We start from the raw sequence: 27,851 nt of genomic DNA on the forward strand, positions 1-27,851 counted from the left end.
TCTTTTCCCCACAGCCACATATACCGAATAGAGAAACAGTGCGTCATGAATAATGAACAACAAACCTGGAAAGGGGGCAAGGAAAAAAAAGAAAACTCTAAAACGACTTCGTTTCGTCCAGACCGAGTATAGACATGGATCATCATCGGTGAGTATTCTCTCAAGTGTCTTGTTCAATGTGGTCTGTTCGATTCTTATATCAAAGGTAAGCAAAGCAGTCATGAAATGAGATATATCCCTTCCGAAGCATTTCCATACATGGCTGTCCACTTGTGCCAACTCCTCCACGGTTTTGTTTCCAATCAAGTGTCTATTTCTCAATAGCTAAGTGGGAGGCTCATTTCTCTTTCCTCCCCTCCAACTTCGTCATGTCTCTCGACATGTCCCTCCCTGCATTCAAATTGGGACTGTACGGCTCTGCCACCTGAGGCACCTCAACGAGGAAGGCTTTCAAGCAAGCTGCCGCCGAGGCGGCCGCATATCTCTGGAACCTGTCGTTCCGGTGGTCATCGGCATAATCGCAGGCCCCTTTGATCACAACCATGGGTACGAGTTGCCGGAATCCGATGTCGTGGGTGTTGAAGGCGCTGATCTTGAATTTGTCGGCAATCTCATCGCGTTGGCGCCCTGATGATAGCCTGCCATTCCCAAATGCCATTACACCCAAATGAACACGCGGAATGTGGTTGGCTCTCTTGCCAGCACCCTCACCGCCGTCACCGCTCTCCTCCGGCGGACTGATCTGTTCCTCAAGCGCTATATCTTCGCAGCCCACATCTTCACACGACTCGTTTCTCGCATCATCGCATATCCTGCTCTCGCCAGCGCCGCAGATGAGGCAGGAGCGAGGTGAACGATGTTTGTGCCGGTACGAAGGCGTATACAGCCTGTCGAACTGACTGCCGGGGTATGTGTAATCCATGTCCACAGCTTGTAAATTTCGCAGATAACCATCTATTTCAGCCTTCAGATGCCGTTGATTGTAACTTCGCTTAAGCTTTACAATGGCCGCCTGAATATCTACGGGCATCCCCTGGTATATCTCGTCAAATTTATCATATGGGTCAATGACACGTTCAAGACTATTCCAGCTGAAGTCGATTTCCACCATCTTCGTGCAGATGAAAACGTCGCCGAGTGAATGAAAGCGCCCTTTTGTAGCAGGGGACGCGCCGCAGACTCCTACAAGGAACGCGACTTCGACGGCCGGAAAGCTTCTCAAAAGCAACGACGGTTGACCAGGGGTTTCGGGGTTTCCCAGCAACTGCAGGACAACTTTGTGCTCGCTAATGGTGCCGGTTGCGTATGTACTATCGTCCCCAGCTTCGGCACCATATGATCCCCAATGTTCATCGAACATCGACCTCACAGCCTCAAATTCGATGATGGAGGCACAGACGATCGCTTTGGTAATTTCTTTTTTGCTCATTGGCTCAATGGAGCGACTTGAAGGGCCCAGTCGGTTTGAATCTAACATCAAGCCCGTCACCCCTTTCGTGAGCATGTCGGGCTTAATATCAACCAGTTGGAGTAGAAGTGCCTTGGTGAATGCGCCAGCAGCTGTGGAAGCATAATTCTTCCAAATCGATTGTTTGTGAGAGTCAGCATAATCGCCGATCCCGCGAATAACCAGAAGAGGCTGGGCGGCGAGGGTCGTGTAGAGGTCCTGCGCATTTGCATCGATGGCAGACAATACGCGATCTGACTCGAAAAAAGGTTGTCCACGGGGGTCTACAACGGCGCGCTTCGTGAACGCAATCTCGCCATGGTGAATACCTGGGAGAGTGCGACCACGGAGCCTGTCTCGTGGGATCAACTGTTGGCTCGGGTCGCAAAAATTGCAATTCGGATGATTTCCTACATGCTGGTACTCTCTACGGAAAGCAAGGTCTCGCTCGTGTCCTGGGTAGACGGCAAACGCTCTCAAGGCGGGTTCCGTATGCTCAAAGCTTGACATGACGCTCTTGACGTCGAGATCCCTAAGAGATTTTGTGCCTGAGGAAACGTGGATCCGACGTGGACCAGGCCTCAGGACTAGCTCGTCAGGCCATGGCGATTCCCAGTCCGGGCTCCTTGTATCGACGACCACGTCTCCGAGGAAAACGTGGCGTAACGGACTAGCGCCGCAAACTCCAACGGACAAGAAGAGCTCGATCTTGGGAAAGCCCCAGAGTAGATCCACAATCAAAGGACCCCGGGCCGTCTGAAGATCATGATAGGCAACCACGACCTTCCAGCGACCAATTGTGCCCAGCACGTAGTTGTCTGGATCGGATCGATGTCTGGGGAAGTTGTGGTGCTTTGTATCTAACAAGGCGGTGGCAACGCGAAAATCGAGCGAGTGAGAGCATATCCAAGCTATCGTATAGCCTTTCCGACGAGTACCTTGTTTCTTTGCTTCGGAAATCTGCCGGTATATCTCTGTGTAAATACCCATCGTTATGTGAACTTTCCGCTCCTCTGGGCGAATATCGCTTGACCGACGGTTGTGCATTTGGTTCTTCAGTGGATTTTGAGCTGTGATATAGTCTGATAAGTCTGAATCGCCATCCGAGGAATTCGGTAAAGGTGAGCTTCCATGACTGGAGACTGAAAAGACGGGATTACTGAGGCTGTTAATGAACTCCCATTCCGAAGAGAGCATGATGCCGTCGTGGTATGTTGGATCGTCGGCATGGTGTTCAACCTCAACGTCTACCGGACCTTCATGATCTTTGGGATCTATTTTGTCGTCTGAATGCTCCAGTCGCTGGCCCACTGATACTGATGAGGATTGGGCCGATCCTAGGTCTTCTGACCATGGCAGCGCCATCAAGGCAATGAACTGGAGATGGGCCATGATATGGCGTATAAGCCGTGCCTCTTCTGAGCGTCTGTGTCCGTGTGTATTATTGTCGTCGTCGTCGTCGTCGTCGTCGTCGTCGTCGTCGTCCTCTTCCTCCTCCTCCTCATCCGCGGCGGTGCTCTTGCGTATTCTGACCGCTTGAATTCGCAATGTCAATGCCTCGTCCACTTTTGTACGCTTAGCAGGTGATTGCTGCGGTGACAGCAGACTCTCCGGTTGCTTTCTCTTGTCCAAAATCGAATTTTTTTCTGGTCCCGGGCAGATGGGACATTCCCGGAAGATCGGGTCGAGTGGCGTCCGGCACATGCTACGGACAAGGAGGTCTCCGAGTTCGTTTTCGACAAAGGTCTTTGCGTGAGACTGCGTCAAGTGGTTTCTGTAGCTTTCTGCCGTTCTGAAGGAGACACGCTCACGACCATGTTTCGGCGCCAAACAGGCATATTGGATCTCACCGTGGGTGTTGCGCATGTGAAGGAGCCAATCGGCACTCCTCGAATAGAGCTTGAGAGGGGTGGCGCACTCTTCGAACAGACAGACATACGGCTGAACGTCATTCTTTACATGTTGCCTGTGGAACATCGTCAGCGTTGTGCCTGGGGAGTGAACTTTTTCTCAGGCAGTGAGCTAACCTCCACTTCTTTGAGTCGCTACTATATTCTGTTGGTAGTGGACGGCGACAGTATGGGCAGGGAAAGGACGGCAAGGAAGGGTTGATGGAAGGGGCCTCTGGTGGTGATGGCCAAGTGACCTGTCCATCCTTGAATGTCTGCCCGCTGGAGATTGAAGCTGTTCCACCCTCGGATCTCTCGAATGAGGCACCGGTGTAGTCTGTCGCCTGCGTACTCGGCATAGACTTGGATGGTGCTTGGGATGGCGCATCGGCTCGTGAATGGGACGCATCTTTGTGAGAAGGGGCGACTGGAGGCTGGTCGTCAGCTGTTTCATCTTCGATTGCAATACTTGCCGAACGTTGGTCAGTGGAGGGGCGTGTCTTGTCTTGGGCAAGTTTGAAGGCATGTTCTCGCGCATATTCGAACTGGTTGCGTCGCTTCACGTTGGCCAACAATAGACGCGTTCGTATGAACTCCGGCACTTCAGGATACTCGCGTCGGAAGCGTTCGCTGATGTACCACTCCATATGCTTTCTGAAGTCCTCTGAGCCTGGGTAGACGAATCTGCTCGCTCGCTCACGCCAGTCGAATTTACGAGAGCTGCGGATGGCTAGAAGCAGTTGGTGGAGGCGGATCAACACATTCTCAACTTCTTGATCAGGTCGGGACTGAGACATCGTTGTTGAGTTGTCTCCACCGTCTCGATCGCTGACCTGAGGCGAGGAAACCTCTTCCATCTCTACCTCATCTTCATCGTCAGACCCTGACGACGGCAGCGTTTGCCCTAGAGCCTGGCGATTTGGCTGCGACTGCTCCTCTGATACACTTTGTATAAATGCCGGATCCTGATGCGCTTCGATTGCTGGTTCCCGAGCACTATTAGCATCTCCATCTCTCGTTTATCCCAGGGTGCCTGATATCGCAAAGCTCTACATTGCAGATGGCATCGGAAAACAAAAAAGACGATGAGGCTGCATACTTCGACCAAGGTTCATCTGCAACAGATCTAACAAACCCATCACTGCTGCCTTCATATTTTCATTGCCTTGTAGCCGGGCATCAGCAGATGCAGACCGCGGCGCAAAGGCCCCGATGGTTTCGACCCATAGCCTGAAACTTGCAGATTGGTTCAGTGCCCATTTGTTGTTGAAGATGTCGGGTAGTCGAAGGCATTGTTCAAAAAGGGCCTCACAGTCTTTGGAAGCTTGAAATATCGACATTCTATCAGTCTCCAAGGTCGATGCTTCAGCCGCCGTATTGACCTGGATTGAGGATGACAAGGACACTTCTCAATCAAGAATCAGGGAGACTTTTGAGGCTCTCCCATGGTAAAGGCCAGCTGGCTAGGCCTAGGATCTATTGCGTTAGTATCTGAAGGCATTCGCTTATCACCCATGTAACCAGCCCCTCGTCTTGCCCCTCCACCATCCATCATGGCCTCACGTGGAGAGGCGGGTGTACCTCGTACTAACTATGTCCTCGCTCAGGCTTTAGCCTTAGCAAGCAAAAAGGCGAACTTCCCTTTGATCAGCAACTTGCCATCCTACCGAAGACGACATCTACCAACATAACATGTCAGCCTCGCTCCGAGTTCTAATAGACTTAGCGCTTGCTGTCCTTCCCAAGTTCGTCGCTGCTGCCCGGGTACAAGGCTCACTCTGGAAAGAAAAGCCCAAACTACGGACATTCTACGGATATCTCACGGCTAATCTGGTGGCAATCCACGAGATACTTGGCGGGTTGGGGGAACGCCATGACTCGGTCTTGGGACAACTCGCCGGCCACGGGTTATCGCAGGCGGTGGAAAAGTTGTTGCTGCGTCTCGAGCGTCTGGCGAGGGTGAGCGACGAGCACCAAAAACTTCAAGAGTCACGCACCTAAGAATGCTTGAATATAGACTACAGGCACAGTTGACGCTGCGCATCCATTTCCAAAGCTCCAAACCCTGAGGGCTGTGTCTGCAACCACATCGAGTGACAGCTGTGGCCTGCGTCGAATGTCGGCAGCCGTACTGAAGGACCACCGGGCTAAACTTCTGCGACATGTCGACAACAGCCTTGCCATCCTTGGTCGTATCGTCATGCGACAAGGCGAATTACCCACGACAAAATCGTGGCAGGACGGAGCCCAGCCGCCTGGAGCGACGGAGCAAGGTCCAGCCAGCGGCCAGGGGACGGGGGACCAGGCTCCTGACCTCACCTATGAAATCCAAGTCTTCCACAGGGCCATGGCTAAGCGTTGGCCATGCTCTTGTTCGAGGCGACACGGCGCTTTGCTTCGCCTGACATCATTTTACACGGAGAGAGATATCAGTGCCCATCGGACGTTCCACATGAAGTTACTGTTCTCTCGTAACAGCCTTGACTCATGGAAACAGGCCCAAATCCAGTTGGAGAGGTAGGTCGACTACCAACTCATTCCCCAGTCACGTTGAAGTTAACGTTCTTGAGTTAGAGGTCCAGCACAAGTCCACTTTGCCTTGGGTGTGACAAACCCTGCCGAGCATGCAGATCATCCCATGACAGGCACAGTGCATACTGGGCCTGAGTCTGGATTGCACACGGATGGGGAGGCAGACGAAGCCAGTTACCGAGATATTCCATTCCAGTCCGGCTCACTGTGCCGGCTCATGCTTGCCTGTCAACGAGACACTCAGATGTTATACTTGCTAGCACGGAGACAACGAAATAAAACCCATCTCCGCGGCAGTTTGAGGAGACTGGCCGACCTTAGCGTGGACCGACTAATACCTCTTTCCTCAATCCTGAATGGCACCGGTAGTAATGCTTTCTTGGATCTAAGACAGAATATCAAGGAGCGGCTGGTGTTAGCAAACATACTCGCGACAGCCGTCTTGCATCTCCGTGCCTCGCCGTGGGCACAGCGACAGTGGGTCAAGGAGAGACTGTGTTTGGCGTTATCGGGGCGGGAGAATTCCCCCACCGATTGCGTGGTCCAGCTTTACCTCGAATCAGATCTCGATGAGCACACCGGAGAGGGTGATTACTATGATGTCCAACATCCTTGCCCTATTCTTGTGGATCTTGGGGTCCTTCTCGTCGAGCTCGAGTTGGGCAAACCCATTCAGGAATTGGCGCACCTCATGGCTCCGGGGAATCAAGTCTCGGAAATCGCGCTTGACCGGACCCCCTGCATTTCGTTGCTGGAAAGGGTGCTTCGATCCGATCTCCTCTCGAGAACATTCGCGCCCTACCAACAGGCAATCTGGGCATGCTATGACTGTAGGCCCTCGGGCAAGGACCCGACTGAGATTCAGCAATGGATCAAAGACAAGATATGCGGGCCTCTGAGTCAGCTTCTTTCTGCATCATTTCAAATTCGCATCACTTCCGATGGCATACAGACCGCTCAGAACCAGTTTCTGAGCTTGGGGGACCCTGTGCAGAGAAATGACCATCCAGCTCAAAGCAGCGTTTGGGGTGCCAATGATCGGTTGGTCTCGGTATTGTTTCAACCTGGGCAATTTCTAGACTGCGAACGCAGCCTAATGGCGGACGATGCTTCCAAGTAGGTCATGTGTGGCCCGAAAAAGAATGTCAAACTGTTGTTAACCTGAACAGATGGGCTGGCGCCGACGACTGGTTTGAAACCCTCCAGCGCAAGACACACTCCCACTTTGTAGGTTTAAGTGTGACCCGCCGACCAGTCAAGCCGATCAAGATTGCCATCCTCGACACGGGTATCGATGCTGAACGCCACCCCCGGACAAAAGCCGTCATGGCTACCAACCCTCAGCTCCGCGGGTCATCGAATCGCATCAAAGGACTGCGCTCGTGGGCAAACGACAAGGTCTATGGAGAAGACGTGAGGTCAATGAAGGATGAACACGGACACGGTACGCACGCGGCTGGGCTGATCTTGAAAGTGACCCCGTTTGCGGACATATACGTGGCACAAGTGACGAACGGTGTGTTTTTTGAGCCGGACCCGGTCGCTATTGCCCAGGTTTGTCTTTCCCCCTAATCGTGTAGGATATGCTAAACTGTACAGGCGATTAAATATGCGGTCGAGGACTGGGGGGTCGACATCATTAGTATGTCCTTTGGATTTGATGACGAGATCGACGACATGGCCGAGGCTATCGACGTGGCCCACGCCAAGGGGGTGATCATGGTGGCGGCGGCTTCCAACGGCGGGAAGATCAAGAGCGAAGGAGATAGTTATCCTGCGTCCAGTGTCAAGGTCATCTCGATTCGGTCGGCGAACGGCAGTGGACGGGCATCGGAGTTCAACCCGGACAAACCAGACCCGAGGACGTACTCGACCTACTTCAACGTGGTGGGTGAGTATGTGCTCTCGGCCTGGCCTACGCATCTGGAGCCCAGCGGCGAGAAACGGGCCAGTGGGACGTCGGTGTCGACACCGATTGCGGTAGGTGTGGTGGCCCTGATGCTGGACTATCTCTGGGTGAGGTTGTGTGACACGGAGAAGACGGCGCTGTTCGACAGTATCCGACACACGCCCAACGCCACGGCTGTGCGGACGGCACTGAGCTTCATGACAGGGAAGAAGGACAAGACGCAGAGTCTCTATTTCCTCAAGCCGTGGCTACTGATGTCTGATCAAGCGAGTGCTAGATGGAAACTTTTCGAGGAGCATTTCAAGATAGCGTGACTTTGTGTTGTAAAATAGGATTGAACATGGTATACTCAATCAATTCCCTCGTCGTCGTAGCCCTGGATCCTGTTCGATCGTTACAGCGTATCACCAGTCAATGACAATTAGTCCAGGTACGTACATTGGTTATCCATAACCCGCTCAGTCGTGAATAGCTAGCAAGAGAAAGGTCCACTTTGTACTCCGTAGACGACATAAAAGCTGTTCGAGTGGACCGTCCAGCCTAGCCATACACATACGTTGTAGAAAACTAATCAATTTGTTGGAATTCGTCCGTCGAAGGGGAGCCATACATAGTCTCCCCGTCAATTCCTCCGCTGACCATCCAAACACCCCATCAAGGACGAACTTGAAGATCTTGAGAGCTTCTCTCCTTTTCCGACAATCTGCCAGGTCTGTTTCGTTTTTGGTGGTCACTACAAGGCCGACAAATCCGGCAGGCCCCTCGGCCCAATTTCGACGCGCTTCTTCAACTCGGCCTCGTCGGCGACGCCACCCTCGATCTTGCGGATGAGTTCCTCCGGGTCAAAGTCGGTCCCGATGGGGTTCTCGGCGAAGTACTTGCTGTTCATGAACTCGTTGGCCGCGTCGACCGTGTCGAAGTTGTCGACCTGCGTCTCGAGCATGTTCCCGTCGGGGTCTTTGTAGTAGATGGACGTGGTGGGGCCGTGGTTGACGCTCCACACTGGCTTGATGCCCCTGGCCAGGCGCTGTCGGTACGCGAGGAGCAGCGCCGACAGAGTCGGGAACGTGAATGCGATGTGTTCCAGCCCGCACGTCGTGGGTGCCTTGGGCGCCGTGTCCGGGATCCCGATCAGGGCGATCCGGTGGTGTTCCTCGTCGTACGTGATGAAGGAGATGAAGTTGTTGCCGTACGTGATGGTCCCGCCGAGGAAGGTCGTGTAGAAGTCCCTCATGGCGGAGAAGTTGTTGGTGCGCAGCACCACGTGCGCGAGCGTCGAGGGCGAGAGAACCTTGGTCCCTTTGTCGGAGAAGTTGGTTGAGATGGAGCCCATATTGAGTTGTGTGATTCACTTGGTTCGGTTGTCCGCTTTGTGGAAGGGGTCTTCTTCTTCTTCTTTTTCCTATTATGGAGGGGGAACTCTTGTGTATATGGGTGGTGGTGGTGGTGGTGGTGAGAAAAGAGGGGGTGGTTGATATACAAACGGTTCTAATCCCTATTTGCGCGGTCAAAAATGTCTGTGTAACAGTAAGCACAAGGCCGAGATTCACTTGTCTGGAGTCACACAAGTCACGACAGTTTCTCCGCCTCTGCATAATTTCTTAGGCGGCGGCGGCATCATCTTCATCATCGTCATCCCACCTCATCGTGTCTCGTAACCCGGCCCGAACGAAGCTTAGGGGGGTTGAGGTTTGACGGAGGAAGAGGCGGGGGAGGAGGAGAAATTCTCGGCCAACTCATTCCGAACGAATTCGTCCGTCATTCCGAGGAACAAGCAACCAAGTTGGCAACCCCCGAGCAACCAAGCATGCCGCTTCATACATGTACATGGCTAATGAGTAGACTAGGACGCCCAGATCCGGTACATGTGAATGACTAATATCCGTGGAAGGTGGAAGAGGGATCGGGCGTGAAAAAAGTATCGATATCACATCACACCTTCATCTACATCTTAGATAGCTGTATCGACATCAACGTACCTGGGTACACACTTTTCACCCTGACTGTATATCCCAGACATACTCACGTACATAACCATCTATCTAAGATAGTGCAATGTCGTACGTCACAAAAGAAACCGTCTGGCCCTTGGCGATCGTGTTGGACGACAAGGTAAAGGCCCTCATCGCCCTCTTTTACGAGTTGGCCGACAACACGGGCCCCGAGGCCGGCCCACGCATGGCCAACGAGGTGTTTACGTCGACGGGGAAATTCGTGGCCAGCCACGCGGCGTTTAGTGGGAGAGAAGGTACAGTACCTATCAATCCCTAACTATGACCTGGATACCCAGCCATCTAGGTATATACATACCTGTACATGTACATTGTCCTAACCGAGTGTGAATGACAGAAATCACCCGCTGCAGAGACAACGCCTGGGGCGACATCACGGCGCGCAACCACCGCATCACCCACGTCTTTGTCAACGACAAGCAGGGCCGCGACCTGGTCCTGCTGGGTGTCGCCAAGATGGACTTTGCCAGTGGAAAGGTCGTCGAGACCGACTTCGGCGCCCATGTCGTCCTGGAGGACGTGGATGGGGAGCCGCGCGTGGCGCTGATGCAGGTCTATGCAGTGAGTTCTCTTCCCCTTTCGCTCCTCAAATAGATTCTTGAGAGGGCCGGACAGGGCCAGACGGAGGTAGGGGATCCTGGCTAACTGATGGTCTACTTAGAGCGTTGCGAGGAATTTAAAATGAAAGTGAAGCCGGCCTCCCAAGGCAGAGAGAGAGTATGGCATGGTATAGCATAGCATAGCATAGCATAGCATACTTGCCCGAGGGGAAAAATTGATGGATATCTATCATGCATGACTGAGGTAATTCGTCTCAAAATACCAATATCATAAATACCAACACCATCCTCAACCGAATCAAGAGCAAGACCTGGTGCTAAAGCTAGAGATAGCTATAGCTGAAGCCGAAACTGACCCTGACGCTGACATACATATCTCCATCTCCTTCTCTTTCTCTCTCTCTCTCTCTCTCTCTCTCATTTCTTCTCATTCGGCTTCCACGCCCCAAACACCATCCCCTCGGGCACCTTCTTCCACTGGCCCGTCACGGGATTCAGCAGCTCCTCGGCCTCCTTGACCGCCTGGCGAATGATGGCCGTCTGCTCGGGGCTCCTGGGCACGATGTCGATCGGGTAAGGGCGCGGATTCACCGTGATCCCCCCAACCAGGTCGTTGACGTCCGGCGTGATCGGGTTGCCCGCACTGTCGAGCGCCTTGCGGAGGTGGAACCCCCACAGGATCCGCGACATGCCTAGGTACAGTGAGCGCTCGGCGATGTGCACGCCCTGGCACAGGCGGCGGCCGGCGCCGAAGTTGAAGTTGTCGCGCTTGAGCGGCTCGCCGTTGGCGGATTCGTACAGCGTCGTCGTGTCCCCCGCGTATCGGTCCGGGTTGAATTGTCGGGGTTCCGGTGAGCGTTTCGGGTCCATGTGGATGCCCCTAGATGACGGAGAGTTAGTCGTTCGTCAGTATAAAAGGGGTGTGAAAACTAGAGGACGAGAGTAAGGTCTATTTTTGGGGGAGGTTTTCATACCAAACGTTATTGATGACGGTCGTGCCCTTGGGGATCTTCCACCCGTTGTACTCGTCGTCCTTGGTCACGCAGTGCGGCACCCCCATGATCACCGTGGGCATCCAGCGCAGCGTCTCCTTGACACAACACCGGATGTACGGCAGATTGGGGTAGTCGTCGACAGTAGGCAGCCGATCTGGGCCGACGACCCGGTCGATCTCTTCCTGGGCTTTCTTCTGCACGTCTTGGAAGACCATCATAGCCTGTACAAACCCGTACATGGTCGAGGATGTTGTGTCGGAGCCGCCCTCGAGGAGGGATCCCACGATGTACCCGACCGCTTCGTCGGAGAGGTTCTCGCTTTTTTGCGCCAGGAGGAGGTCGTTGCAGATACATGGCTGTGTTTGGCTCCAAGTTAGCTTTCTATGGCCTGCCACCACCACCACCACCACCACCAGCACCCAGGGATAGACACGACTGTCAAATGTGATGTGATGGCTTCCACTGCGACAAACTCACCAAGCCAGTTCCGTCTTTGAGATGTTGCTTGGCCTTCAGCCAGTGTTCGGTGTACAGTTCCCGCCCGACCTGGTGGACGTGCTTCCCCTTGCGGATACTGGGGAGCATAAAGTTGGGCAGTTTCTGGAGAATCGGGTAGAGGTCGGCCAGTTGGGAGGATGCGCTCTCTGAGACCTCGCTCCATCCGTTAAAAACCTACGCCACCGGCACAGTATAGGTTAGCAGCGAGGAAAAAGAAACCAGTGTGAGAGAGAGAGAGAGCGCGAAATTGCTAGGGGTACACAGTAGAGACATACGTCGAAAAGCTGGTTCAGTCTCTTGTCCCGGAAATCGGGGCAGCGATACCCAAAGATCATCTGCGTCGATAGCGAGTAGGCGAACCGCCGGAGATGTTGGAACAGGTCGTCCGCCCCGGGCGAGTCCAAGAGGCCTTTCAGGAGCACCTTGTTCTCCAGGTCCTGGTAGGGAATGTACTTTGCGGCGACCTTGATGTTGAGGATGTTGTGGATCAGGCGGTGGATGGTTCGCCATCTCTCGCCGTATTTCTTGGACAAAGAGCCGCTTTAGTAAACTGTTCCAACGACAAACTCCCTAGAAGCGTCACTCACCATGACCACGAGTCGATGGCCTCCGCTGGCCACATCTTGACTGACGTACATGTCGGGCCGGTCAGAGTAGATCCCGCCACGTTTGTCCAGGAGTTCTTTGATGGCCACGTCGGATGACAAAACGACAGTCGGCTTGGTCCCCAGCATCAGCGAGTAGACGGGCCTGTTCTCAATGTCAATAGCCGAAAATATGGGACAGTCGGGGATGCATTCCATACCCATATTCTTCGGCCCATTTCTGGAACTGCAGATATGCCTTCTCCGAAGGAATCTGCCCCGACACATTTAGTATTCGCCATGCGTACGTATGTGATGAAAGATGTGTGTGCTAACATACCTGGTGAAGGTTCCCAAGAATGGGCAGAGTCGGTGGTCCTGGTGGGAGGTCCTTGGGTCTCTTGCCCACCTGGGACAGTTTCCACAGGATGAAGACCAGTCCCAGCACCACGGGGACGCCGATGTATTTTGCAAGAAAGTTGGGTGACTCCATGGTCACTGGCCGCTAAGTACTTGAGCTTGAGGAGGACTTGGTCAAAAGAATCTCGAACCTCAAAGCAGTTGAAAAGTCTTGCCCGGCAAAGGGTAATTTGGCACAGTTGAAAAAGGTACACTGGAGGAAGAATCACTTATAGCATTCATCGGCACCCATCCGGACATGCCTCCCACGCCTCCTGTGAGGGATTGGGGAGGGTAGGTAGTCCCTCGAGCCAATCAGGCCTGGCATATTGGATACTCCTATACCCCCTAGTCCCTAGTATGCTTGTTTCTTTCCTCCCCTGGGGTTGTGGAGGTGGATCCTGGGGAGTATGGATCTGCGTCGAGGGGAGACATTTCAGGTTGTTTCGGGCTTGTTGACCGTCACTCCGACTATTCGTGGCCGGGCGTCCGGTGCCGACGGCGGTGATATACTAGCACTAGACCGTGTGTTTACATGTCGGTGAGACCAAAGAGGAGCTAGAACCAATCGTGACTCTTCCAGTAGATGGGAGGGGCAGATGAGGGCAGATCATGGTGTCTTTTGAGTTCTCCGGCTACTAAACACCGAGAGAGGGGGGGTGCTTACTATGTCATTACACTGGTGTAATCGAGGCCTGAACAGGTGGTTGGCGGGTGTATTGCCAGAATGGTCGCGTAGGAGCCGTAGAGACAGATTCTATGAAGTGTATCTCGATATGTTCGAGCTGATGAATTGGGGAAACACATTGGCCCATTTCTTGTTCCTGTACACTCGGTATAGATAGATCCCTCTACTCTACATCTGAAAAGCGCCCATCTTCTCCAACTTGAAATCAATGACCTGGGTAGTCAGCTCGTTGGTCGCCGTGAATGCAGCTTTGGGTGCCATGCCAACAGCTTCTGGCTCTCGTGCTCTCTGAGAATGAACCTTGCCCGTGACGATCTGCAGCACCTTCGTTGCCTCGTCTGCGCTGCCTATCTTGTCCCCTCTCCATGCGACGTGCTGGTCTGGTCGGATCAACACGAGACGCTTCTCATACAGTCTCTTGGCCAAGTCTTCGCCGTCGAGAGACACTCGTTTCAAGGGCACCGAGAGAGCTTGGGCTGCCTCGTCTAGAAAATCTTCGCCACAGGGTTCGCTCGAAAAGCTGAGCAGCGTCCAATCTCGGCCAAACTTGTCAAATATCGGGGTGCCGTCAGAGAGGAAGACGTGTGGCGGCCGACCACCTGGCCAGGTCGTCGGGATATACTTGGACGGTACCCATTCAGGCTCGGCTTCTCCGCTCTCGTCGTGGATGATGACGGGTGATTTGTAGCGGTAACCCATTTCAATGCCAAAGTCCTGGTTCTCGCCATCGTGCGCTTGGTAGTGCTCGTGAATCTTGCTCCGTAGTTGACGCCCGGCCTCTGTGTCCTCGTCCACGACGCGAGGATCGTAACCCGCCAGGATTTCTCGGAGATTGTCGTGGACCTGGAAATGAACGCCCGATCGCTCGACGTTGCGAAGGGCCACGGGTCTTCGCTCCACCTCGTAGGACTCGAGCAGGTCGTGTCCCCCGGATTTGTTGATGACGGCTGCAAGTTTCCAGCCCAGGTCGAAAGCGTCAGCAATGCCCATGTTCATCCCGTAGCCTCCAGTGGGGATATTCTGGTGTGCTGCATCACCGGCGAGGTGGATACGATAGTTGGGGCTGCTCCAGTGCCGTGTCACGGCGATGTTGGGTCGCCAGATGGAGCGGACCAGAATCTCGTCGATTTCAATCGGATACGCGCCATAGATTCCACCCAGAACTCGATACACAGCCTCTCGCGACTCGATCTTTTCCGGTTCGGCATCCAGGGGTAAGAATAGATGGGTGGTCCAGGTGTCGACTTCATCTTGGGCGATGATGGCACCACCAAAGCCGCCGTGCTCGGCTAGGAGAAAGATGTGCCAGAATTGACCTTGCTTGTGTATACGAGTGAGGTCGCGAGACTTGAAGTGGACGAGAAGGACGCAGGTGGGGCTGCAAAGGGGTTCAGTAAAGAGGAGATGAGGTGGTTCCCATAGAAAGACTTACACGGGGCCACCGTCTAAGGGAAGCTCAAGCGACTTTCGCACTCTGCTGTTTGCACCATCACAGCCAGCGACATAATCCGAGACAAATTGGTAAGAAACCCCCGAATCCACGGCCGTGACGATGGTTTTGACATGGTCAGATTCCTCCTGGACCGATTCGACTTTATGGCCAAACCGCAGATCGATCAAAGGATCCTTGTCGCAAATGGCCTTCAGCCACTTCTCAAAGATTGCCTGCGACAGCCGCTGCCAGGGTTCCAAGGGCTTACTGCCGTCGTTATTCTCTTGAATCTGCTTGCGGAACCTGTCGACACTCGGGAGATCCCAGCTGGTGATGGCCTCCTTCGCGGAAAGACCTGACGATACCAAGACTGGCTGGTCGATGTGTGCTGGAACGCCCTGCCGTCGCAGGTCGTCGGCGAGCCCCAACTTGCGAAACAGCTCCATGGACCGGGCATTGGTCAAATCCATCTTGGGCCAACGGGTCGTCGTCTGATTCCTCTCAAAGAGCACGGATCTGGTGCCATAATGTGATAGGACTTTGGCCAGAATCAACCCGACAGGACCACCGCCCGCGATAAGCACGGTGCCTTTGGGTAAGACATGACACTCCTGAGCTGGCCCGTCGCCTTGATGGCTACCGTTTGTCTGTCCGTTGCTGATCATCTTCTTAGAACCAAGTATACCTAGTGTTTGACTACTGGTTACGATGGAGGTACTTGAATCTCTAAAAACCCTCTCCCTTTCTCGCTTGCTCTACCAACATTTTCGGATCCACGGCCACAGCCATCGATGGCTCGGTTCTTCTGTCATGCGTCAAGTCTTTCCAGATCCACCCCTCCACCTACTCTTGGTGTAGTTCGACGCCTCGCTAACGTTATACCTATTTTGTTCGGCGTATTCGGACGGCAACTTTTAGCTGGCTAGAGAAGACAAGAGGTGGAGTCGCGAATTCCTCGGCAGGCTGGCAAGCTGACCACTGGGAAGGCGATTGAGGCCCTGAGGCTCAGGGCCTATTGGATCATAATGATTGATATCACATGGCTTGAGTGGCAAATCATCTCATTGTCCCCGCCAATCCACCATTTCCCCGCCTCCATGCTCGTCTCCTACAACAGCTCCAACCTTGAAAATCGCCGCTTTGGCCTGTGTCTGGAGTAATTGACTTGAACTCAGGATGTACCAGTCAGTCCAGATGGCGTCCATCATGTCGACTGAGCCACTGCCGCTCTCTTCTCCCGCCCCTCGACCGCAACGGAATGACAGTGCGAGGCCGAAACGTGTTGTGGCCTGTAATTATTGCAGAGCCAAGAAGATTCGGTGTATGTCCCTCCCCCTTCTCCGCTACGGGCTGAGAGTCACATGCTTATAACCCGCTTCAAGGCAATGGGGAAGGTGGTGGCCCATGTACAAACTGTCTCGATCGCGGGCAGCACTGCACCTCGACAACACCTCGTCGATGGCGATCCAGGGACGGAGGCAGGGACAACAAAGATCTAGTGGAGAGGCTGGAGCAGCTGGAGGCGCTTCTCAAGCAACAGGCTTATGCTGTAGGTCGTCAGCCCCGTCTGCTACCCCTTGGTCGCCAGAGTCGCCCCTAATCTAGCTCAGCCTGCCTCTGCTACAAGTCACATCCCGGCGCAGACTTCCCCAGCTGCTTTAAACAGTGACTCGTCTAGATTTACGGGGAGAGATGACCGAGATCCCATGAGCTCGGTGCTCCCTGCACCCTCGTCCTCTTCGCTGACGACTGACGGGGTCGAGACTCAAAGCTCGTCATGCTTTCCGTTGGGTCAGCCGTACAAGACGCCCAACCCTCCGGCAAGTTTGAACTCGATAGCCTTGATACCCCCCAAACCTCCCGCCTTTGCAGACAACACCTCAACGCTGGAGTGGAGTTCAGGGTACCAGCCGACGCCTTCCGACAGCGCCGACCCTGCGACCCTTGCAGAGAACAGCCCTGAACAGATCCGAGAGCGGAGCAGTATCTCGTCGAGTGAGACGGTAGGTGTTTTCTGAGAACTTTGTATTCGGATCGGCTGACAGAGACTTTCCAAAGTCAAACTGGGAATATCATGGTACGTCCCAACTCCTCACACACCTCTTGCACAGGTGCTCAGTAGTTTCATTATAGGCCCCAGATCATTCTTGTCTATCTGTTCGAGACCCGGAATGCAATGGGTCGCTAGCAAGACCGGCAGCTCGAGTTTCAACGACACAGCCAGGACATTTACGACCTACATCACCCGCCGGCTTAAAATCGAGAAGAACCTGTCCAAGGAACGAAAGCCCGAGCCCGATCAAGAGATTGCCTGGAGGTATACTCGAGGTAATGACTCCGAACGGCCGTGATCATCTGTAGTCTCACCAAGTCTGACACTTTCTAGCATTCTTTGACGAGGCCCTCGAATCTTCTCTCGGCATCGTGCACCGCCCATGGTTTGAGGCGCAACTTAGGGCACATTTTGACGGAGCCGTGACAGATACCGATCCCACCTGGTATGCGCTCCGCAACGCAGTCTACGCTTCGGGATGTCGAATCGAGCTCTCCAAAACCAGCACCTTCCAAGAGGCCAACCAGTCGGCGTGGGGTTATTTTGAAAATGCGCTGTCGGTGCAGACCGAAATGTTGTATTTCCGAACGTCGATTGTCGGTGTGCAAGCTCTGACGCTGATGGTAAGGACGGCGGTCGGAGAGCAATGTATCACGAGCTGACGAACGCACACCAGGCCTACTTTACCCAAAATATCGCCTGCCCGTGTCTTGAATACGTGCTCTGCGGTATCGCGGTCCGACTTGGGATCGCCAAAGGACTGCATCGACAAGCTGTCGCCTCGTGGAATCTGACCGAATATGAAAATTCGCTGAGGAGTTGTTTGTTCTGGGCCATATATTGCTTGGAGAAGCAGATTGTGTGTCAATCCGGACGCCATTCGGTAGGTCTGACCTTGAGCAAAGGGTGGCAGAGTGGAACGGTGATGCTGACCTTGTCTAAGCTAATCGACGACGACGACGTCAGCTGTCAAGTACCAACATCCGCCCCTCCCGACAGCTCTGTCAACATCGAGTACTGCAATACATTGATCCGGCTGGCGCGACTTTCGTCTGTGGTCTCTAAACGACTGTCGACAGTTCAGGCCTTTCAGCAGGGCGGCGCGGCGTTGGTGAGATCCGTCGCGGAGCTGGACGAGCAGCTCAACATGTTGAAGCGCACCATCGACCCGGTCATATGTCGGCCCAGTTCTCCCAGTCCGAGCCAGCTACCACCCGGAATGACGATGCAGCAGGTCATGTATCTCCGTGGCGCTCTCCAGAGCATCACTCTCGATATTCACACCGCTTTGACCTATCCCTGGAGTCGGAGTATCTGTGGTATGACACCTGATGCTGCGTTGCGGGACCAGCTCGAGACATCAACCCAGATTGTGGCCGAGACGTGTCGCCAGGCGATCCTGGCGACCGAACACATACGATTTGATGCAAGCACGCCTGTTCCGTGAGTATCTCGCCGGGTTCTCGCTTCGACACTCACTGACGCATGTAGATTGAGCTTTTTCGGACCCATGTACGCGTTGATCAACCTTTTCATCTACATCCTGCAAAACCCCAACCGATACGGCATCCAGTCGGATCTCGCGCTCATGGAGGTCGGTGCGGGATACTTTGCACGGGTGAAATTCGCGACGGCGTCCGAAATCTCCATCAGCTTTGCACGCGAGATCGCCACGCTCTCCCGCGAAGCCACGGAAAGAGCACATGGGCTGCACCCAGGCAGCACCGTCGGCGGTGGCTACGACCAGGACTTGACCTGCCTGCCGCAAAAGCTGTCGGAGAACGAGGCTGTGCCAGGCCAGTATCTGGCCATTGAAGACCAGCCGTTCAATGATCAGACCATGGTAAGTATTCCTTCCCTCGTGTCCGCGCGCATGTGTGGGTTTTAGTTGGGGTTGTCATCTCGGCGATTGCTTGATTGTTTACTGATGCTCCCGATCTGTCCTAGGACGATATGGGCTCACTGTTCGACCTCGAGCTGGAAAACTGGAGCACGTTCCTCTCGACAGATTTTCATGGTGCCGTGGCAGGTTCTTCCATTGGACCTCGTTATTAGCAATGTGGAATGTCGACCAAACGACCTCTCACCTTTGACTGCAGTAGTACCTGCTGTCCTGAGGACTCCCTTGAGCATAGCTTGCCGACGACCCGAGGCACCCACCCGGCACACTGACGCCGAGCCCGAACGAAAGCACTCGGTACACAAACACTCTTGCCTTTGGTACAGCCCCTCTCATGATGAGGTTCCACTCGACCAGCCTGTATTTGTAAACGAACAGCAAGCAGATCAGTCGAGCCGCCAAGGTACAGGTGCAACCCCGGCTGGGGCCGCGCAAATAGAAGAGAGGGTAATAGCTGTGACATCCAAGGATGTTGGTATGCCTAGACGCCTCCCTCGGCGAAGGATGGAGCCCACCCGAAGCCGCGGGTTGGTATTTGCTGCCAACTTAGTCGTGGTGGTCGATGCGATGTGATACCCTCATTGCTGACTCTAGGCATTGGCGTGATGGTGTTTCCAGGCCTGGCCAACTTGACGCTCATCTTGGTCATGTCCATATCCGATATATGCGTCTGTCTGTCTTGGTATTGTATCAGTATCTGTTCCTCTCGGTAACGTTGAGAGGTGTAACGACATTTGGTTCGTTTCGCTTGGTTGAAATGGGCGACCACGGACAAGTTTCAACGAGAGGACTGCTGGCTAGCATCTGTTGAAACATGAATGTCATCTAATGAAGACGTCGCTGCTGGTCGACCGGCCTCGCCTACGTTAAGCAGCATCTGTCTTTGTAGTGTCGTTACTCCTTCCCATGCTGTAACTGGAGGCTCGTCTGATCGAGTCAGAGACATACCCAAACGCCGGGTCTTTTTCTCGGCTCTGCAAGCTAGGGCTTGTCGTAGATGGGGAATAATGGAGTTGGTGGGTGGCTAGTTAGTAGTCAAGATTCACTTGCAGGTAAAATCCTGACGGGTAACGATGCCCGACCCCGAAGAACAAGTCTACGACTTTATGCTGTTCGGCCCGACTCAAGGGCCCTTTCTTTGTTTCGTGGCCACAGGGAAACCCGGGGAGTGTGGAGGTGTAGTGCCCCCAGGTGCCCGGTGGGTGCCTGGGTGAAGAATAATTAATGCATCATGGCATGACCTGCATTACCTGCATGACCTGGACGACCCTTGGTTTTTCCCACAGAAATTGGTGTACCTTGTACGTATTACATGGGCACAAAATCAGGGTCCAAACACCTCATCGGCCCAGCCACACCAGTCAAGGTAGAAAAGTAATTTGAAACTCTTATGATATCAAGTTCTTGAAGGGAGAAACACACACACATACGCACAAGAGAGAGGGACAACAAAGACAACACAAGCCCAACCTCTACCAGCCACCATCCTCGTTACCATCCTCCCACCTGCACCTGCAACTAGGACCTTCACAATGGTTCAGCTCTCCTCCTCCTCCTTCTCCTCCTCTTATACCCCTTTCTCCCTGGTGGTCATCCCCCTCCTGGCCATCGCGGCTTTCTTGCTCATCAAACTCTCAAAAGTCGGTCGGCGGGCTCCAGGCTTGCCTCCTGGACCGCCGACCATCCCAATCTTGGGGAATCTGCATTTGGTGAGTGGCAACAGCCTTTTTCGATTCACTTCTTTGTGCTGATCAAAACGATCGTAGATGCCAACGAAAAATCCACATGTTCAGTTCCAAAAGTGGGCTCAGGAATATGGGTGAGTCGAGTCGAGTCAAGTCTCAGAGAATGAATGGCCTTTGCTGGCAACATGGGCGAGAACGGGGAACTTGGTGTCGGCTCCAGGTCATCTTCTTGCTCGTCGTTTTGTCTTCTAACAACGACGTCTCTCTCGATAGACCCATCTACTCCCTAATCCTCGGGACAAAGACGATGATCGTGCTGTCTTCCGACCAGGCGGTCAAGGACTTGCTGGACAAGCGGAGTGGCATCTACTCGGATCGACCTGACATGTTTATCGGCCAGAAGATTGCCAGCGGGAATCTGCGGCTTGTCGTCATGGTAAGCATGGCACTATCCTAGAAATCAACGTGAACGTGTTACTGATTCAATCTGCAGAGATATGGCGATACGTGGCGCATGATTCATCGCATCGTCCACAACATCCTCAACATCAAGGCCGCCGTCACCTACGTGCCATACCAAGACCTGGAGAACAAGGTCCTGATGGACGGCCTGCTGGACACCCCCGAAGAGTTCCTGAACCATATTCGCCGCTTCAGCTATTCGCTGGCCACGCAGATGATTTTCGGCTTCCGCTGTCCAGATATCAAGGACCGACATCTCCAGCAACTATTCTGGGTACGTATGCCTCAGTTTGTTCCTTAGTTTTGCGGGGCTCCGTGTGGAAAAGCTAACTCCCTTTGCTATGACCAGAGCTTTGAGCGTTGGGGAGAGCTGGCCGGTAGCGCCAGTGCGCAGATCGTCGACCTCTTTCCCATCCTACAAAAACTCCCAAAAGCTCTGGCGCCGAACGTCAGATATGCGGAGAAACTGCACAAGATTGAAAAAGACCTCTATCTGGGCCATTGGATGCGGGCGAAACGGGGACTCGAGAATGGTACTGGTTTGGTAAGTCTACACCACACAATTCTCTCCCAGGTAGTATCACGTCCGACAACGACGGAGGTACTATTCAAGGGTGAGTTGCTGACAATGCCTCGACTTAGCCATGCTTTTGCAACGACGTGCTCCGCATCCAGCAGAAGGAAGGGTTCTCCGACGACGCCGCATGCTACATGAGCGGCTCGCTCCTCGAAGCGGGTTCGGACACCACATCGTCGACTCTATACGGGTTCATCCAGGCTATGATCATATGGCCCGATGTACAGAAAAAGGCGCAAGAAGAGATCGATCGTGTTGTGGGAGACCACCGTCTGCCGACGATGGACGACTACGATCAGCTCCCCTACATCCGGAGCTGCATCAAGGAGAGTTTGAGGTGGATGCCGACAATCATTCTCGGAGTGCCTCACGCGGTCATGAGGGATGATACGTATGGTCCATATACCATTCCAAAGGGTGCATCGGTTATCAATAATGTCTGGTAAGTCCTCTCTCTGTTTCCCTTGGGTCATGGAAATATTATATCTCAAGGGCTACCTACTAACCATTATTTCCGTACCTGAAGGTCAATTCATATGGATCCCAGGAGAAGCCCTGAGCCCCGTCGCTTCAACCCCGACCGCTTCAAAGACGACCACACCACCTTGTACCAGTCGGCAAATGGCGATCCGGCCAAACGAGACAACTTCAACTTTGGCGCAGGCCGCCGCCTCTGCCAGGGGATCCATATCGCCGAGCGCTCGCTATTCCTCGGCATCTCCCGCCTTCTCTGGGGTTTCGACCTCTCCAAGCCGCTAGACAAGAACGGCGTGCCTATCACGCCCGACATCGACGACCTCGTGGGCGGGATCACCGTACAACCGCGAGACTATCAGGCCGTCTTCAAGCCGCGGTCTCCCGAGAAGGTCAAGATTATCCGCGACGCCGCGCGCGAGGCACAGAGCCTGCTCGACCCCGAGACGAAACAGTGGAGGAAAGTACCCGAGGGGATGGCGCTGAGTACATGGATGCCGGAGAAGGTTGAGGTGTAGTCGGTGGTGGTGGTCATGGATCGAGCGACTTTAGGCAGAACCAGAATCTCAAGAGTTATACGCCAAAGTAGTCGCCTACGGGGATGCTTGAAGGTAGCAATAGTGTGCCAAACTGAGCAAAGTTGTCTTTCATCCTCAGGCCCAAGGCTGGACTCCTGGCGACTGGGTCCACATGTTGTCTCGGAGAAATGTTGATCCGGTGGATCTACTCCCTACCTCAAGGTTGTTAGTTGATCCCAAGCTGTTTCATCATCTACACAGACATTCCTTGCAAAGTAAATCTCTCTTGTGACTACCATATTCAAAACACTCGGCGCACATTCCTCAACAGCTCACAGTAGATCTTTGACGATCTATGTTCAGCATTCCCTTGGCCTGGCTTGGCCCCAGAAATCTCATTTCCAGACCCCCAGCATTCCGCGGACGAGGCAAACATCTCCCCTTCCATGGCGAAACGTCACTGTCAAGCTTGGATTGCGGTGGAAAATGGATCTTTGCTATGACTCTTTTCTTTGTTGGGGTCCCTCGGCGTAGCTGTTTTGGCTATCCTGAGACGAACTGAACTCTTGGACTTGGCTAGGGCCACTATCTCTGGCTGTCAATAGCTTGGTCGAAACCTACCGTGATTATATCCCCGCTGGCTATGGCTGGTCGCTCAACCAAAAGAGAAGAAAGAGGGCTACGCCGACATGGCTGACAGCACCTATACAAGTTGTGTTGTTCAGCTGTCAACACGTACGGCGGGACGCAACACGCATTGACTGCGAAACGCGGCTCTGGCACAGATCTTGCGCACCACCTTCTACATTCCACAGTCTGGTTAGAGCAGAGCCGCCGTGCATGCTGCCATTCAGGACAAATGCCTCGCGCGATGACGATTCCTCCTGGTTCACAAGCCGCCATGTGGTCAATGTCCACGGGAAGTCCTGTCAGAGCTTCATTCCTTCCCAGCGAGCTCCATGGATATAAATTGGACATGCTGCGCGACTACATCTTCTTTCCCCTTCATTCGGTTCTCTACTCATTTCAACGCCGAGAAAAGTCAGGCACAACGCTAAAATGTACTCCCTCTCACAGTCCTTCGCTGTTTTGGCCGCTGTGATCCCCCTTGTCCTGGGCCAGGGGGCTACTGAAGTCACCACGTCTACCTTGGAACGGACTTTCACGGCCTATGCAATCTCTCAACCCGCGAGCGTGTCTACTATCCACGTCACCAAAATCCTCGACACGACTACTCTAACAAGCACGTCGAGGGTTACCACAACGAGCCCCATTCGATTCACAACTGTCGTTCCTTATACTTATTTGTCCACCGTCAACGTGACAAGCACTTATCGGGCAACGTAAGTCGGCTCTCTCACTAACAAAGACTCAGGCTGACTGGATACAGAACCGACGTCTTCACCAGCACTTCCACCAGCACGGAGTATGACATACAGAACCGCACGTCCACCTCATATATCAATGTCACGGCGACCGCAAACACTACGATTATTACCGAGAGTCTTGTCACCGTGCCCACTCCGAGTGGTTTTGTCCCTGTAGAAGAGTCTTCGGGGGATGAAGACTACGATGGGACCGTTAGGCGAAGTGATACAGAGGCCGAGACAGACATTCTTCGACCCCGTCAAGGACTCACTCCGACACCTGATACCTCTTATATCTCTCTCATTTCCATTGTCACGCGATTGGTTCCGCGAACAACTTCGACGGTGTTTGTGACGTTGACCAAAACAAGTACGCAACGGCCGCCGCGGACCGTCACCGAGTCGACGACCATCGCTGTGACCAGCACTGTGGGCGTTCCTGATGTCCCAGTGAGCTCTGTACGTCTTTTCCATCCCCCTGCATATCTCCTGCGACACTGACTGATTACCCATAGACTGTGATCGTGACGGCCGCTACCACCGTGAACTTGACGCAGACCATCACAGTCCCAGCAGAAACGACCGTGTTGACCATCACCAACACTCAATACAACTACACTGCTGTGCGGAGCACGTATCTCGCGTGTGCGACCGACAACCTCCTAGGCCCTCGCATCCAGGACGGCAGCTACATCAACAATGTGGTGGACAACGTGCGGGCCAACGTCGGCACGGGCACCAATGCGACCTCGAGCTACGAGTGCTGCACCATCTGCCAGGACGTGGTCGACGGCTTTTGCGACTTTGCCTATTTTGACACGCAGACCAGCGCTGGTGGTGGGAACTGCGTGCTGTACAAGGCCAACGCGCCGAGGAGGGGTGCCGCCACGTGTGCTCGTGCGCAGGCCGGGTTCTTCAACACAAACAGGCGCACGGCGAATCGGTGGGTCGTCATGAACGGGCCGTGTGGGCAGTTGGTGCACGGGAATCCGAGCCGGGCGGCCTCGACAACGGCTGCGGTGCCTACCTAGGGAGTCTTGTGACTCTACATGAGAGCTGAGAACTGAGAGGTATGACACGGTGGTGGTGATGGTAACGATGCATGCTGTCCGGATAAGTGCGCGGGATGGGAACAATACAGCTAGAGATGAGCTGCTACTGGTACTGGTATGAGGAAAGAGAGAGATAAAAAGGCCAGATGGAAAAGCAATGGAATGGATGCCGTCGCGCTTTTCTCATGGCAAATCGATCATGAGATGGTATTATTCCTCCTCCACCAGAATAGATAATTCGATGTCCCGTGTCCGTGCCAGGCTGGCCTTGGAATGAGGATGATATGACCTCGAGACAATACAAAGGGCCATATCCATGTATTGGGTAACAGTTCCTCTCTGTCTACCTCTTTTCAGTCTCCCTCATATTGCTCTATCGAACCGCTTCCCCTCTCACTCTGTCTCGGTCTCTGTCTCGGTCTGTTTACCCCTTTTTCTGGTCCTTCACTATCTATGCTCGCTCCCTCTCTCCCCCTTTCCTCCTCCTGCAGTGCTCACTGTGTGCTCCTATACCAAGGACAAGGTCATTAGACAAAACTGTTGTATGAAGTCCTCAGACAGTCCTCACATTAGACAATATCTCCATCTTCGTCTTCGTCTCCATCTCCTTCTCCATCGTATCTCTAAACAAGATCCTCGGCAACCACACAAACAGCCTTCCCCCTGACCTCCCCTTTGTGAAGCAACTCAAACATCCTCGGCACCTCCCCCAAGCCATTGAATATTTGCGTCTCGGCCACGACGCCGTGGCGCGCCACCGTCGCGAGCATCTCTTCCGCGACGGCCTTGCCGCCGTGCGCGGTGCCCTTGATCGTGACGTCGCGTAGGACAATGTCCTCGAACCGCACGGTCACCTCGGGCGGCTGCGCGGCCTGCACGACCGTGCCGTGCGAGCGGGTCATGGACGCGGCCAGCGCGGCGGACGAGGCGTGGTCGCTGACGTTGATGGTCGCGTCGACGCCCGCGCCGTCGGGGGTGATGGCGCGGACCTGCGCGAGGACTTTTTCGGACCCGTCGCGCGCGTCGAGGACGTGATCGGCGCCGTATTTCCGCGCGATGGCCAGCGCTTCGTCGCGCGCCTCGACCGCCACGACCGTCAGACCCGCCGCTTTGGCGAACTGTACGGCGAAATGGCCCAGGCCGCCGCCCGCGCCGACGATGCCGATCCATCTTCTCCCTCCCCCTCCCCCTCCCCCTTCCTCTCCCTCGCCCTCGCCCTCCGGCCCTTGTCGCTGCTGCGCGACGACCCCACTGACCTTCAAGGCGCGATAGACCGTGACGCCCGCACAAGCCAGCGGCGCGGCAGTGAGAAACCCCACCCCGTCAGGCACTTTACAGCTCGACCGCGCATCGACGACGTGAAACTCGGCGAAGGCCCCGTCCGTCACGACCCCCGTGGCCCCCTCGGCCGCGAAACAGTACTGGCGCCAATCCCTCTCGCGGGGGGCAAGACAGTTCTCGCACTTCCCGCACCCGCGGAACGTGATCCCCGACATGACCCGGTCGCCTGCCTTGAATTCCTCCTCGGGGACGGCGTCGCCGGTGGCGACCACCACGCCCGTCCCCTCGTGCGACAGCGTCATGGGCAGGCCGTTTCTCAGGGGCATGAACCCCGCTTGGACCATGAGGTCGGTGTGGCACAGGCTGGCGACGGCGGTGCGGAGGAGGAGGTCGTAAGGTCCCAAGTCGGAGGGGGAAGGGGTTTTGGTCGTTTGGACCACGGGCGCGGTGTTGAAGGCCGTGAGTTGCGCTGCGAGCATTTCTGGCGGTAGGGTGGTTGTGGTCGTGGTCGTGGTGGGTGACATTGTTAGGTGAGGTGAGGGTAGCTAAGGTGTGATGAGGTTTTGTGAGATTCGACAGGATACGATGAAGATGGTTGAGATGGTTAAGATGGTCCGAGATGGCTGAGATGGCTGAGATGGGATGAAATGGTTTGAGATAGATGGGATGAATACAACAACCTAGGAGGTCCTAGGTAGATACTGAGATATGTAGGCAGTTTGTATAAATCCCTTGAACATTATCCGGGGTCGATTATCCCCGTGTGTCTATATCCGACTATACTCGACCATGCTCGACCATGCTCCATCGTGTGGAATGGTGATTTGGTACCGGATACTGGATACTGGATGCTGCATATGGGATAGGGGATATGGGATGATGTCCCTCGCCGTTCAAGTACGCACTGGGTCACTACTGCGTACCTACCTAGTTACGTTAGGAGGCATGGAGGCACGGAGATACTGCGTAAATAAGTACTAGGTAACCAATTATTTTGGTAGGTTAGCTGGCAGGTAGGTATTAGGTAGGGAGGGACTCACTGCCTGCCTGACTGCCTGACTCACTGACTCGCCCACTCTCTCACTCGCTGTACAAATACACACCCCAGCCATGCGGCGGCCCAACCCGGACCAGCCAGATAAGATCCGGCCAGTGGCCTTGAGGATGAAAGGACAGATGGATGCGTTGTCATGTTCAGAAAATCCCCTCTTCTTCCTCCCCTTTCTCCTCCTCGGTGGAATGACAAGCGACAAGCGGCCGAGTTATATGCTCGAGATGGTGCTCCTTATAAGCCCCACATGGACAAGTGGACCAGTGGACAACACATCGATTCGCGTGGTGCTGCTTGGTGTCTAAATCCGGGTTAGACGAACGTGTCATTTGAGATAGCCTAAGAGAGGGTATGGGCGAATGAATAATAATACTAGAGGCCAAACGGGTGGAAACATTGGTGGAGAGTGGGCAATGGTCATTGATGAACTCGATTCGGTAGTTGTCGAAGGAGGGAGGGAAAATGAATACAGTACCAAGTAGACTG

At 54.2% G+C, this 27,851-nt stretch overlaps 10 protein-coding genes across 10 annotated transcripts; 5 read left to right on the top strand and 5 right to left on the bottom strand.

Moving 5' to 3' along the window:
- Positions 1-337: 337 nt before the first annotated feature.
- Positions 338-4,676, bottom strand: AYO20_00995 (hypothetical protein; the record flags this gene model as incomplete). The annotated part of the gene is made up of 3 exons (XM_022639302.1): positions 338-3,413; positions 3,475-4,273; positions 4,436-4,676. 3 exons carry the CDS (start codon positions 4,674-4,676, stop codon positions 338-340), a joined length of 4,116 nt encoding a protein of 1,371 aa, XP_022504610.1.
- Positions 4,677-5,028: 352 nt separating this feature from the next.
- AYO20_00996 (hypothetical protein) lies at positions 5,029-8,091 on the top strand (the record flags this gene model as incomplete). Its single annotated transcript, XM_022639303.1, has 5 exons — positions 5,029-5,295; positions 5,354-5,853; positions 5,911-6,984; positions 7,038-7,422; positions 7,468-8,091. 5 exons carry the CDS (start codon positions 5,029-5,031, stop codon positions 8,089-8,091), a joined length of 2,850 nt encoding a protein of 949 aa, XP_022504611.1.
- Positions 8,092-8,510: 419 nt separating this feature from the next.
- On the bottom strand, positions 8,511-9,110 carry AYO20_00997 (hypothetical protein; the record flags this gene model as incomplete). The annotated part of the gene is made up of 1 exon (XM_022639304.1): positions 8,511-9,110. One exon carries the CDS (start codon positions 9,108-9,110, stop codon positions 8,511-8,513), a length of 600 nt encoding a protein of 199 aa, XP_022504612.1.
- A 722-nt stretch (positions 9,111-9,832) lies between these two features.
- AYO20_00998 (hypothetical protein) lies at positions 9,833-10,383 on the top strand (the record flags this gene model as incomplete). Its single annotated transcript, XM_022639305.1, has 2 exons — positions 9,833-10,025; positions 10,127-10,383. 2 exons carry the CDS (start codon positions 9,833-9,835, stop codon positions 10,381-10,383), a joined length of 450 nt encoding a protein of 149 aa, XP_022504613.1.
- A 383-nt stretch (positions 10,384-10,766) lies between these two features.
- Positions 10,767-12,919, bottom strand: AYO20_00999 (hypothetical protein; the record flags this gene model as incomplete). The annotated part of the gene is made up of 7 exons (XM_022639306.1): positions 10,767-11,229; positions 11,324-11,700; positions 11,822-12,016; positions 12,118-12,366; positions 12,430-12,592; positions 12,648-12,700; positions 12,767-12,919. 7 exons carry the CDS (start codon positions 12,917-12,919, stop codon positions 10,767-10,769), a joined length of 1,653 nt encoding a protein of 550 aa, XP_022504614.1.
- Positions 12,920-13,681: 762 nt separating this feature from the next.
- AYO20_01000 (hypothetical protein) lies at positions 13,682-15,610 on the bottom strand (the record flags this gene model as incomplete). Its single annotated transcript, XM_022639307.1, has 2 exons — positions 13,682-14,891; positions 14,946-15,610. 2 exons carry the CDS (start codon positions 15,608-15,610, stop codon positions 13,682-13,684), a joined length of 1,875 nt encoding a protein of 624 aa, XP_022504615.1.
- A 1,041-nt stretch (positions 15,611-16,651) lies between these two features.
- Positions 16,652-19,053, top strand: AYO20_01001 (hypothetical protein; the record flags this gene model as incomplete). Its single annotated transcript, XM_022639308.1, has 7 exons — positions 16,652-16,948; positions 17,057-17,273; positions 17,332-17,621; positions 17,675-17,881; positions 17,942-18,441; positions 18,490-18,841; positions 18,946-19,053. 7 exons carry the CDS (start codon positions 16,652-16,654, stop codon positions 19,051-19,053), a joined length of 1,971 nt encoding a protein of 656 aa, XP_022504616.1.
- Positions 19,054-20,430: 1,377 nt separating this feature from the next.
- AYO20_01002 (hypothetical protein) lies at positions 20,431-22,614 on the top strand (the record flags this gene model as incomplete). Its single annotated transcript, XM_022639309.1, has 7 exons — positions 20,431-20,607; positions 20,665-20,717; positions 20,857-21,019; positions 21,077-21,319; positions 21,395-21,589; positions 21,688-22,064; positions 22,170-22,614. The coding sequence occupies 7 exons, from the start codon at positions 20,431-20,433 to the stop codon at positions 22,612-22,614; spliced, it is 1,653 nt and encodes a 550-aa protein (XP_022504617.1).
- A 1,059-nt stretch (positions 22,615-23,673) lies between these two features.
- On the top strand, positions 23,674-25,012 carry AYO20_01003 (hypothetical protein; the record flags this gene model as incomplete). The annotated part of the gene is made up of 3 exons (XM_022639310.1): positions 23,674-23,957; positions 24,005-24,440; positions 24,497-25,012. 3 exons carry the CDS (start codon positions 23,674-23,676, stop codon positions 25,010-25,012), a joined length of 1,236 nt encoding a protein of 411 aa, XP_022504618.1.
- Positions 25,013-25,656: 644 nt separating this feature from the next.
- On the bottom strand, positions 25,657-26,838 carry AYO20_01004 (hypothetical protein; the record flags this gene model as incomplete). Its single annotated transcript, XM_022639311.1, has 1 exon — positions 25,657-26,838. One exon carries the CDS (start codon positions 26,836-26,838, stop codon positions 25,657-25,659), a length of 1,182 nt encoding a protein of 393 aa, XP_022504619.1.
- Between the last annotated feature and the right edge of the window lie 1,013 nt (positions 26,839-27,851).

Source organism: Fonsecaea nubica, assembly GCF_001646965.1.
Source record: "Fonsecaea nubica strain CBS 269.64 chromosome Unknown Scaff4, whole genome shotgun sequence".
NCBI lineage: Eukaryota > Fungi > Ascomycota > Eurotiomycetes > Chaetothyriales > Herpotrichiellaceae > Fonsecaea > Fonsecaea nubica.